Source organism: Gadus morhua, chromosome 7, assembly GCF_902167405.1.
Source record: "Gadus morhua chromosome 7, gadMor3.0, whole genome shotgun sequence".
Classification (NCBI taxonomy): Eukaryota; Metazoa; Chordata; class Actinopteri; order Gadiformes; family Gadidae; genus Gadus; species Gadus morhua.
In genome coordinates, this window is record NC_044054.1 from 14968414 (window position 1) to 14980420 (window position 12007).

The following is a 12007-nucleotide window of genomic DNA, read 5'->3' on the forward strand; positions in this document are numbered from 1 at the left end:
CCAGCTGGGTCACTAACACCACCTTCCCCCTGGTTCCAGATGTGGGTCACTAACACCTCATTCCCCCTGGTTCCAGCTGATAGGTCACTAACAATTTTACAATTAAATATTAATATAAAATAGAGCACTAAAGCATTACATGATTTTTAAAAAGGTGTGTCATGACATGGGAGCTGTTGAAAAAAAGTAATTCTGCATTTATTCTTTGGTCAAATATTTATGTTATTATAACACATAAGCAATCAAAATAGGTTTGCTAGATGAGACCAATTCAGTTACATCATTTTATCTTTCTTTTATTTTTTAGATATGACCAAGTCAGCACGAAGGTAATGTAAATAACAACGATTCTAACTGTAATTGATTGACGGTCCCTAAGTGAAACCAATCCTCTGCTGCCACACTGCGTGAAACTGGGGGACAAGAAGCCGCTGAATCCGGCTGAATGTCCGTTGAATATCCAACTCCATAACGTCCAACGTCCACCGTCCTACCATAACTTTACCTAAGTCCGCCGTGTAAACCCTTCAGTAGCCTTGCTGTAGTCTGAGGAACATAAACTTCAAGGCTATAATAGACCAGCTGACGTAAGTACGATAGACGCTGTATACGTACCACTGGTTAAACTGACGTTGTAGTTAGGATTTCATATTACACTATGCAATAAGCAATAATGAATACTGATTGTTTCTATCGATTAATCAGCTGGAATTAGAATATTTCCCGCGGTGAACCCGGTCGATAGTTTGATTTGATGAAGCGCACTGATCTGCTGTGGTATAAACGGTTATAATTATGGTTATTTAGTGAGCTTGAATCAAAATAATTGGTGTACCTTTCTGTACATAGGTTGATTCAAAATGTCTTCTGAGACGAGGACTTTGGACAATGTGAAAGACGTTATTCTATCAGCTCACATGAACCTCTCACCAGCAGAAAAGGTGGAGTTCTACAACACGTGGTCAGAGAACTATGACAAGGTAAGCTTCTGGTTTGGAAAAAGTGGCAAACTTGTTGTTGGAGTGTGTGTGGTGGGCACAGGTTAAAGGTGACATATTATACTACCAGGTGTGAGCGTGATTAGCTAGCGTTACAAGACGTTTTGAAATCTGCCTCTTCTGACATCACAAGTGGGCGTGTCCAGGTGGTAACCTTTAATCCATCCGTCAACACACACACACACACACACACACACACACACACACACACACACACACACACACACACACACACACACACACACACACACACACACACACACACTCAGAGATTTCCTGCATGTCAGCAGAGCACCTTCACCATGTTAACATGGTGAGGGTGCTTGTCAACACCAAGGTCTTTTATGTTTGAAGGAGCCCGGGACAGACCCCTAGGTGGGGTGTGGCATGGGCCATGTTACACTCATGTTCTAATACAAATCATCATGATTCAAATTAAATCTTGTGAAAACAAAAATATCAGTTGCAATACTGTCAAACATTGCTTTTTGCACGTTCAGATACATTTGTTGGAAATATTAAATTTCTCTAGCCTGAAGTAACCTAGTTACAATATTGCTATTTAATTTAGAGTATATTCCAGGTGCTAGCTATATTAGGCTCAACTCCATATAAATGTAGCAGTCTTATACATAACTCCTCCTGTGGATGAACCGGCAGGATGTGTCTCTCCTGGACTACCGTGCGCCCCTTCTAGCAGCCAACCTGGTCTCCGCCCACTTCCCCGGGGAGCGGGGGGCGGCGTTGGTGCTGGACGTTGCGTGTGGGACGGGGCTGGTGGCTGCAGAGGTGAGAACTAACCTGGGCTGGTGTGAACCGACTGCTTTTAATATCTGCCGGCACAGTATGTGGAAACTGTTAAGCGTGGCCCTTCTTCTGGCAGATGAAGAAGCACGGGTTTGGACGTCTTGTTGGCCTTGACGGAAGCAAGGGTATGCTCCAGCTGGCCACAAACACGGGGCTCTACGAAGACGTCAGGCAGTGCATGCTGGGAGAAGACCAGCTACCGGTGACATGGGGTAACGGTTTGCATAAGACATGTGTATCCGTTCACATGAAACATGTGCATTCCCTCCTAGTATAGATATTATTATTATATTAGATAGACAATGTTGTACTTTTGGAACAATTGGATCAACCAATAATACAATTTATCTAAACCTCTCAGAATCTTACATTGCGTTGTTCTATCGGAGGGTTTCAATCATGTGATCGAAAAATTCTATAATCATAAACCAATGAACAATGGTTTATGATAACAATGAACCAGTTGTTATTGTGAAAAACATGTGAAGCCTTCCTCTTACCGCTTATAGAACGGTAACTACACCACTCTGTCCAGCAGGCTCATTTGATGTGGTGTTAATTGTTGGAGCGCTTAGCGATGGTCAGGTTCCAGCTTGTATTGCCAAAGAGCTGTGTAAGGCCACCAAACCAGGTGAGACCTTTGATGCCCCTCAAACCACCCGCCAAAGCCTGGCTCGTTAGAAGACACTTGACTCTACACTCCGACCTCTCTCCCCTAGGGGGCCTCGTCTGTATGACCACCAGAAGCAACCGAGACAACTTGCTTTACAAAGCGTGTTTGGAGCAGCAGCTGAAGATCATGGAGGAAGAAGGTCTGTGGAGTTGTGTGACCACGACGGAGGTGGAGGAGTGGGAGAGAGCTGTGTCGGCGGATGAGGAGGGCTACATCGGCGGCTGTGTTTACATATACAGGGTCTCTGATGTAAAGCCATGATGCAGCCCTATGCTTTAAGAAACGAGGGCTGTTGAAACGAGTCGCCGAGTTTGCATATACGTTATGCTGTACTGGGAAGATATCCTGCTGACACACAAAGGAATTCCTGATTGCGCCGTAAAAAGGACTCTGCGCAGCCATACTGGTCTTAACAATTTCATGTTCATTTTTAACAGTCTAGCAATATTCCGATGAACTCATTAACTCGTCAAACTCAGGATTTCTGCAACCTCGGCAGGACAATGACGTCATTGGTCCGGGACTCACTTTATCTACAAATGTTCACGGACGCTTTATTAGTCCCGACAGGAACATTTTCAACTGACAAAAGTAATCTTGTCGTTAAACTTTTAAACGGTCCTGTTAAGCTCCAAGTGCATATTAGCCTTCAGATGTAGCTCCAATGATGACCAAGTCATTGCATTGTTGTCATACCTGGAAAATGCCGTTATACAACTTTGCACGACCCAATAAAAACGAGATTCAGTTTCCTTGTTATTATCATGTTCGATGTATACACAGATATTGGTCAGAAACGTCCCAACGCATTTAGAGATCCACGGCTTCCATCAAATCCGCTAATGCGTTCTTCAAGGGCCAGGCTCGTCTACTGGTGAGGGGGTTTCTCTCCTAGCAAGAGGTTTTGAGTTCAAACCTCAACGGCTGCACTCTTACCTGTAGACAGAGATGCCTAACCTTACAGGGGTTATGCACCTAGCTGTTTTCAAAACACACAGAAAACAAGCCTACCAGTTAGGAATATCAGATGTAGAAGCCTTAGTGCCTATTTGCTTTATTTAAGTTAATATTTTATGATAATGTTTGGAATGTCATAAGTGAAATAATATAATATTGTCAATTGCGGTCATTTCGAATATATTCGATTTTATTTTGAAATTCACTTGCATTATTTTTGGTGTATGCACACATTAAATTACTTTATTTTGAAGTGTGAGAGGAACTTTATTGTGTTAACTAACAGGCGTGGAGCCACGACGTTTTTTGACCTCTCTCTCTGACTATCACCTCTAATCATAACCTCATATCATGGAAAAGGATTTTTGTATTTTGCTTTTGAGCATCAAACTGGAGCTTCACTAATTAGACCTATTGATCCTACATCAGAAATCGACCTGATCATTTGTGCGACTAACACCACAGTAAACCTTCGATTTTTACCCTGGTATTCTGCAAGGGGCTCTTGAATTGAGCAGATACGAAGAGGAAATAAGTCATTGCAGGTAGGACATTTGTACAGAAAACCAAGTTTAATTCTTGCACATTTATCAGTGGCAACATTGGGATTGGGTTCTTGCAAGTGGTTGATAAAAAAAAAGGTCTGGTGAATGAATGAATGCTGAACAATAAGCCTTATTTTGGTTGCATAGGAACATTAAGCATGTCAGGTGACAACAGGACATTGGAAAAGGTAGAGATCCTATCTGCTAAGAGTTTCTGTAAATGTGATTAATTGTTCTTCAAATAAACTAGTTGTCCTTACCCTCAAAAATTCATACATACAGCTTTTTATCTGAAGGAGAATATGGATTATAAGGACCAAAACATCTCCTTTTCATGTTATTTGACTTTAACTATTATGAAAACATTCATTATCGATGAAAATGATTATGACCTGATGTTTTACACAGGCAGAGGTATCTCCTGCATTCGACGCATATGCATGTCGCCAGAGGCAGCGCATGCGTACGGGGTTCAAGCTCACCTGGGCCACCCCTTGGGGGCGCCACTGCACTGACATCAAAAGGATCGGGACTAGAATTGAACTGTATGGACCTTTTACTTTTTTGTAGTTCATCAGATAAAATCTGCTTTAGACTCAGGCTGAGAGCAACTAAGCTAGTCAATCAAAACAGGGATAGATACAAAATTCCCATTCAATGGTGGAATGAAAAAGCGTGGTAAAAGAGTGGGCCCCTGGAAGAGGCCCCTGGAGCGGCAGGAACCAGAGAAATGGCCCTGTTGGCCCTTCACATGTAAAGAGCCATCTAGAGTGGATAATATCCTGAATGAGGACGCTACACTTACACTTATTTTCTCCAGTAGAGAACATGGGATGCTGTAGGGGACTACATCTACAGGGGAGAAAATGAATGAGGGGCCCCAAAGAGGGGCCCCTCATGGATACCCCTCCAGTGGATTGAGTCCAGTGCAGTGTTGTAGAGGGGGCCCTATGTTTGAGAATTGGGATGGTTTCCTAAAGGATTTGAAATGTGATGTGGTGCCCTTTCAACAGGATTAATAGAGGTTCCGTTCCCTTACAGTTGACAAAACGACAACATTCCCTCAAAATAGTATGATTTAAATGTTTATAGTTACCTGTGTGTTCTTATTGTAGAGGTGCAGGGGTTATACCTGACATCTGGACCACCTGATAATATAACGTTAGTCCTGATCAAGGATGAACACTATTTCATAAAACGTGATCATAGCTCTTTGCCCGCTGGCGGCCATGTTGCGCAGTAGCTGCTCTTAGTACTGAGCCTGACGCCACATGTAGCGCAGGAAATGGAGTGCAGTGTAGCCATTATAATCAGATCCAAAGTCAGTCATTTATTTTCTTACAATTTATATTTTTATTAGATGTAGAGCTTTTACAGCAGTGTCACATTTCTAAATCAAAGTGCTTCAACTATGTTTGCCTCCTTCCATCAGACGACCTCACTTCTCCTCAATATCGTTGATTGTTTTTTCACCCGTGGGAAGAAGTTGATTTAGCCTTGCCAATGAAAAGGGGGGAAATGCCCCCCCCCCCAGGATAATAACTGACAAAGATAAAACAAAACTGAAGCTTAAACACATGGGGTCGTCTACATAATTGACACTTGTGAAAACGATCAATATGGTGAGGAGATGGGAATTCAAAATAATAAATCGCTATATTGTAGTCATAGGATAACTTACTTAAGCCTTTGAAACTTCCTTTGTGCTGTCCATCTGAGCATTGTTAATATATTCATAATAAATCAAAAATAAAAACAAAAACATCAATCAAGCTGTCTTATCGTTTACAGAAAGTAAATCTCCAAGCCCATGAGTTGCTATTCTGGAGACCTAATTACCTGATATGAATGTCCTCTCAGAAGGAACTACGATAAGAAATGTTTATTTTAGATTGAAGATTGTAAATGTACAACAATTAAACTTGGTTTTAAAAGGATAAGCGGGCAGTTGTCTCGTACACAAATACAATATCAAAACTCATATGTAATATATCAATAATAACTAAATGTGCATTTTGCTCAGCATAAAAGTTCTTCTTTGCATCGAAACACCATATTTGAATATGCAAATTTTTTCCAATGTGGACAGACAGAGCGCCCTGCAGTGAAACCTAATGTCATCCAAGGCCTCTCTGTATTGGCCGGCCTCGTGAAAGCTCACTTTCTGTCAAACCAGTTTACCATGTGGTTTGTAAAAGCATGAGAGCATTGTCAGATAGTGAGCTCCTATTTCTAACCTTCCATTGTTTCCACGAAAAAACAATTACTTTCAGTTAAGGTGAAAAAGGATATGTATAAATCTATCTAATCTATAAATGGGATACAACATACTAAAACATTGAAAGTTTCCCTAAAATCTGAGTGCACGTTAACTTCATCGTCTTCGTTAATTAAGAATAAACATTTACATCATAACAATCACAAATAAACTTCTTCACTAGAGCTTTGAAGATGTACTTACACATCTTCAACATATCAACATTTTTTCTAAAAGGTTTTGAACAAATCCTTCATGTCTAAAGCTTATCATCACCCATTGCTAAACATAGACAGGCATATGTTCTCAAACCATGTCACTGCATGAAAAGTCAATAGTGCAGGTTAACAGTGAAATGGTGAGTCCATGCTATAATGCTACACAGTGCAGTGTTTGTGGAGGAGCCGCATGGAGGCGGTTGGCTCAGGGCGCAGCATGGGGGGCGGGGTGGGGGGGGGGGGGTCGCGCTCCTATAAGTATGATTTGACCGCGTTGGCCCGAGCGTCCTCGCTGCCCTCGGTCTTCACCGACTCCAGCGAAGCGTCGGCGGCGGCGGCGGCGGCTCGCTTCAGCTGCGACTTGGTGGACAGGGCACTGCTCTGCTCAGACCTGGTGGACCCGGGCCTCTCCAGCTGAGACTTGGTGGACAGGGCCTTGCTGCCCTCCGACCTCGCCGACCCCTCCCCCCACGGCAGCTTGGCCGACCCCTGCAGTGCGGGCGGAGACACGGGGGTCCGGGGCGCCGTGCGGCCCGACCCGGTGGGCACGCGCACCGCCACATAGCGCACGGCGGACCCGCTCCTCTTGTCGTCGTCCGGGGGTCGGAGCGGGCAGGAGGAGCCGATGAGCAACGCCCCGCCCAGGATCAGCATGACGGACGCCGCCCAGCCGATGTACAGCGACGCCCCCATCTCCCGGCGCTGGGCGTCGTTGCTGGCGCTGTAGAACTTGCTGACCACCGAGGCGGCCGTCCACGACGAGGGGATCAGGAGCAGCAGTCCCGCGGCGATGAGCACGCCGCCCGCCGCCAGCACCACCATCACCTTGCTCCGGCCTGGCGCGTCGTCCAGGAAGCGCGTGCACTTGCCGCCGATGAAGGCCAGCAGGAGGCCCGCGGCGCCCGTGAGGATGGCGAGCACGGTCAGCGTCCGCGCGGCCTGCAGGTCGGAGCTCAGCGCCAGCATGGACTGGTACGGCTTGCAGGAGATCTGGCCCGTGCTCTGGCACACGCAGCTCATCCAGATGCCCTCCCAGATGGTCTGCGAGGTGACGATGGTGGACCCCACGAAGGCCGTGACCCGCCACAGGGGCATGACGCAGCCCAGGATGGCACCCGCCCAGCCCATCAGGGCCAGGGCGCTGGCCAGCATCTGGATCCCCAGCGAAGCCATCGCAGATGGGGAGGCTCGATGGACGGACGGCTTCCCCCGGGAAAAGCCTCTTCTGAGGGGTCGTAGGGGGGTCTTCTTCTCTTGGTCTTTATTGGGATAGCCGCTGTGAAGAGGAAGTTCTTGACATCCACTTCCTGTCAACCTGTTTTCTCGCTCTCTTTCTCTCTCGCCCCTGCCACTATCTTTCTGTTCTGTTCTGTTCTTCTCCTTCTATCCTAGGAGGGTTTCCTCAGGTGGGCCTTTCTTCTGGGTCCCATCGGAAGCCTCACTCGTTCCCGCTGCCTCAAACCCCAGATCGTTCTCTTCCTCTCACAGCGTCAGTCCTGTCTGACCGCCTGCTTCCCTTCCATTCTGCAGCTGTCTGAGAGCGCTCAGGTGTATATTTCACCACGCCTACTCCCTGGGGTGGGCTGGGCGGGGGTGGAGAGAGAGCCAAACAGAGAAGGTAACTATGGTGGCCAATGACATCATCTGTTTAAGTCTGGGTTGGTGAATGCAGATTGAAATGAAAGTATGAATGTTTTCATTCGGTGGATTTGAGGGATAAAACCTGTTGGCATGTTGACTATGTTCTATTCTATTATTTATTATATTAAACTGGTGAATAATAGAGCTGAGAAGGAAAAGTAAAAAACAAATCTTATCTATGTCTATATTTATAATATAATTTTATTATAAATCCATCCTTAAACCCACAAATAATGGCTTTTCTTAATTTAATTCTTAGGTATTTATTGTCTAAACAAAATCAAAATAGACTGCTCTTTGCTGTTTCTATTTGTTTGCAAACAGTATTTTCCGTCCTCGCCTGCCCCAGGTCTTTCAGAAGACTGTCATCAATCACTGTCATGAATTGTCATCATTTGAAGGGAAATTCTACCTTGTTATTTACCCATGCTTTTCACTAGGCTTGTGTGTGTGTGTGTGTGTGTGTGTGTGTGTGTGTGTGTGTGTGTGTGTGTGTGTGTGTGTGTGTGTGTGTGTGTGTGTGTGTGTGTGTGTGTGTCCCTCAGGTTACTCTTTTTAAAGTATGCCTAACATTGTTCTCAGACTTGTTCCTAAACCAGTTTACAAGTTGCCATTGGCAAATACTTCCTAGAGTGAGAAGCTGGACAGACAGGTTTCTTCAGCGTTTGTCATCATCACTGACACTTTATTCATTTTTTATAAAGAAATTGTATATAGATATAGTACAATCATGCACACAATCAAAAAGTAATAAAGTTAAACAAGGCAGATGCAGACATTCAGATTGGTGGAGAGGAGAAGCATTTCCAGGTCTACTCCACTGGTGGCTCAAAGCCAGGCCTCTCCATGGCAGCTAGTGAGGGACCAGCAGGCAGCTGCACCGACTCAGGCTTCGTGGAGCGGCGTGACTCAGGACACACTTCGCAACGAGTTCACATTCAATACATTCAACAAAGCGTCAAGCCAACAGTACACAGCATAGTTCCCCCCCCCCCCCCCCCCACAAGGATAATAACTGACTAAGATAAAACAAAACTGAAGCTTAAACACATGGGGTCGTCTACATAATTGACACTTGTGAAAACGATCAATATGGTGAGGAGATGGGAATGCGTAATAATAAATCGCTATAGTGTAGTCCTAGGATATTTTACTCAAGCCTTTGAAACTTCCTTTGTGCTGTCCATCTGAGCATTATTAATATATTCATAATAAATCAAAAATAAAAACAAAAACATCACTCAAGCTGTCTTATCGTTTACAGAAAGTAAATCTCCAAGCCCATGAGGTGCTATTCTGGAGACCTAATGACCTGATATGAATGTCCTCTCAGAAGGAACTACGATAAGAAATGTTTATTTTAGATTGAAGAATGTAAATGTACAACACGTAAACTTGGTTTTAAAAGGATAAGCGGGCAGTTGTCTCATACACAAATACAATTCCAAAACTCATATGTAATATATCAATAATAACTAAATGTGCATTTTGCCCAGCATAAAAGTTCTTGTTTGCATCGAAACACCATATTTGAATATGCAAAAATGTTCCAATGCGGACAGCCAGAGCGCCCTGCAGTGAAACCTAATGTCATCCAAGGCCTCTCTGTATTGCCCGGCCTCGTGAAAGCTCACTTTCTGTCAAACCAGTTTACCATGTGGTTTGTAAAAGCATGAGAGCATTGTCAGATAGTGAGCTCCTATTTCAAACCTTCCATTGTTTCCTTGAAAAAACAATTACTTTCAGTTGAGGTGAAAAAGGATACGTAATAATCTATCTAATCTATAAATGGGATACAACATATTAAAACATTGAACGTTTCCCTAAAATCTGAGTGCACGTTAACTTCATCGTCTTCATTAATTAAGAATAAACATTTACATCATAACAATCACAAATAAACATCTTCACTAGAGCTTTGAAGATGTACTTACACATCTTCAACATATCAACATTTTTTCTAAAAGGTTTTGAACAAATCCTTCATGTCTAAAGCTTATCATCACCCATTGCTAAACATAGACAGGCATATGTTCTCAAACCATGTCACTGCATGAAAAGTCAATAGTGCAGGTTAACAGTAAAATGGTGAGTCCATGCTATAATGCTACACAGTGCAGTGTTTGTGGAGGAGCCGCATGGAGGCGGTGGGCTCAGGGCGCAGCATGGGGGGCGGGGTGGGGGGGGGGGGGGGTCGCGCTCCTATAAGTATGATTTGACCGCGTTGGACCGAGCGTCCTCGCTGCCCTAGGTCTTCACCGACTCCAGCGACTCCAACGCCACGTAGCGCACGGCGGACGCGCTCCTCTCGTCGTCGACCGGGGGTCGGAGCGGGCAGGAGGAGCCGATGAGCAACGCCCCGCCCAGGATCAGCATGACGGACGCCGCCCAGCCGATGTACAGCGACGCCCCCATCTCCCGGCGTTCGATGTTCATGGTGAAGCTGCTGTTGTTCTTGCTGACCAACGAGGCGGCCGTCCACGATGCGGGGATCAGGAGCAGCAGTCCCGCGGCGATGAGCACGCCACCCGCCGCCAGCGCCACCATCACCTTGCTCCGGCCTGGCGCGTCGTCCAGGAAGCGCGTGCACTTGCCGCCGATGAAGGCCAGCAGGAGGCCCGCGGCGCCCGTGAGGATGGCGAGCACGGTCAGCGTCCGCGCGGCCTGCAGGTCGGAGCTCGGCGCCAGCATGGACTGGTACGGCTTGCAGGAGATCTGGCCCGTGCTCTGCCACTCGCAGCTCATCCAGATGCCCTCCCAGATGGTCTGCGAGGTGATGATGGTGCACCCCACGAAGCCCCTGACCCGCCACAGGGGCATGACGCAGCTGAGGATGGCGCCTGCCCAGCCCATCAGGGCCAGGGCGCTGGCCAGCATCTGGATCCCCAGCGAGGCCATCGCAGATGGGGAGGCTCGATGGACGGACGGCTTCCCCCGGGAAAAGCCTCTTCTGAGGGGTCGTAGGGGGGTCTTCTTCTCTTGGTCTTTATTGGGATCGCCGCTGTGAAGAGGAAGTTCTTGAACCTCCACTTCCTGTCAACCTGTTTTCTCGCTCTCTTTCTCTCTCGCCCCTGCCACTATCATTCTGTTCTGTTCTGTTCTTCTCCTTCTATCCTAGGAGGGTTTCCTCAGGTGGGCCTTTCTTCTGGGTCCCATCGGAAGCCTCACTCGTTCCCGCTGCCTCAAACCCCAGATCGTTCTCTTCCTCTCACAGCGTCAGTCCTGTCTGACCGCCTGCTTCCCTTCCATTCTGCAGCTGTCTGTGAGCGCTCAGGTGTATATTTCACCACGCCTACTCCCTGGGGTGGGCTGGGCGGGGGTGGAGAGAGAGCCAAACAGAGAAGGTAACTATGGTGGCCAATGACATCATCTGTTTAAGTCTGGGTTGGTGAATGCAGATTGAAATGAAAGTATGAATGTTTTCATTCGGTGGATTTGAGGGAAAAAACCTGTTGGCATGTTGACTATGTTCTATTCTATTATTTATTATATTAAACTGGTGAATAATAGAGCTGAGAAGGAAAAGTAAAAAACAAATCTTATCTATGTCTATATTTATAAATAATGTTATCATAAATCCATCCTTAAACCCACAAATAATGGCTTTTCTTAATTTAATTCTTAGGTATTTATTGTCTAAACAAAACCAAAATAGACTGCTCTTTGCTGTTTCTATTTGTATGCAAACAGTATTTTCCGTCCTCACCTGCCCCAGGTCTTTCAGAAGACTGAGAGATTGTCATCATTTGAAGGGAAATTCTACCTTGTTATTTACCCATGCTTTTCACTAGGCTTATGTGTATGTGTGTGTGTGTGTGTGTGTGTGTCTGTGTGTGTGTGTGTGTGTGTGTGTGTGTGTGTGTGTGTGTGTGTGTGTGTGTGTGTGTGTGTGTGTGTGTGTCCCTCAGGTT

The 12007-nt window shown here is 45.7% G+C and overlaps 3 protein-coding genes across 5 annotated transcripts; 1 reads left to right on the forward strand and 2 right to left on the reverse strand.

Moving 5' to 3' along the window:
- The first annotated feature begins 378 nt into the window (after window positions 1–378).
- On the forward strand, window positions 379–3230 carry mettl27 (methyltransferase like 27). Of its 3 annotated transcripts, none has more exons than XM_030362137.1 (6): window positions 379–587; window positions 850–980; window positions 1659–1787; window positions 1882–2017; window positions 2341–2436; window positions 2525–3230. In XM_030362137.1, the coding sequence occupies exons 2-6, from the start codon at window positions 861–863 to the stop codon at window positions 2737–2739; spliced, it is 696 nt and encodes a 231-aa protein (XP_030217997.1). In that variant the 5' UTR covers window positions 379–587; window positions 850–860; the 3' UTR covers window positions 2740–3230. The 3 variants fall into 3 exon arrangements, with proteins under 3 accessions (XP_030217997.1, XP_030217998.1, XP_030217999.1); XM_030362138.1 differs by having other exon boundaries at window positions 2344–2436; XM_030362139.1 differs by lacking the exon at window positions 2341–2436.
- Window positions 3231–5309: 2079 nt separating this feature from the next.
- Window positions 5310–8000, reverse strand: LOC115547701 (claudin-4-like). Its single transcript, XM_030362128.1, has one exon. The coding sequence runs from the start codon at window positions 7626–7628 to the stop codon at window positions 6708–6710; it is 921 nt and encodes a 306-aa protein (XP_030217988.1). The 5' UTR covers window positions 7629–8000; the 3' UTR covers window positions 5310–6707.
- Window positions 8001–9436: 1436 nt separating this feature from the next.
- Window positions 9437–11346, reverse strand: LOC115547712 (claudin-4). Its single transcript, XM_030362143.1, has one exon. It carries the CDS (start codon window positions 10992–10994, stop codon window positions 10344–10346), a length of 651 nt encoding a protein of 216 aa, XP_030218003.1. The 5' UTR covers window positions 10995–11346; the 3' UTR covers window positions 9437–10343.
- Window positions 11347–12007: the final 661 nt, after the last annotated feature.

Excerpts from the sequence above, each read along its gene's own strand:
- mettl27 (XM_030362137.1), top strand. The coding sequence starts at position 861 with ATGTCTTCTGAGACGAGGACTTTGGACAATGTGAAAGACGTTATTCTA. Across the intron at positions 1,788-1,881 it reads CGGGGCTGGTGGCTGCAGAG|ATGAAGAAGCACGGGTTTGG; the intron begins GTGAGAACTAAC and ends TTCTTCTGGCAG. Across the intron at positions 2,437-2,524 it reads GTGTAAGGCCACCAAACCAG|GGGGCCTCGTCTGTATGACC; the intron begins GTGAGACCTTTG and ends TCTCTCCCCTAG.
- LOC115547701 (XM_030362128.1), bottom strand. The coding sequence starts at position 7,628 with ATGGCTTCGCTGGGGATCCAGATGCTGGCCAGCGCCCTGGCCCTGATG.
- LOC115547712 (XM_030362143.1), bottom strand. The coding sequence starts at position 10,994 with ATGGCCTCGCTGGGGATCCAGATGCTGGCCAGCGCCCTGGCCCTGATG.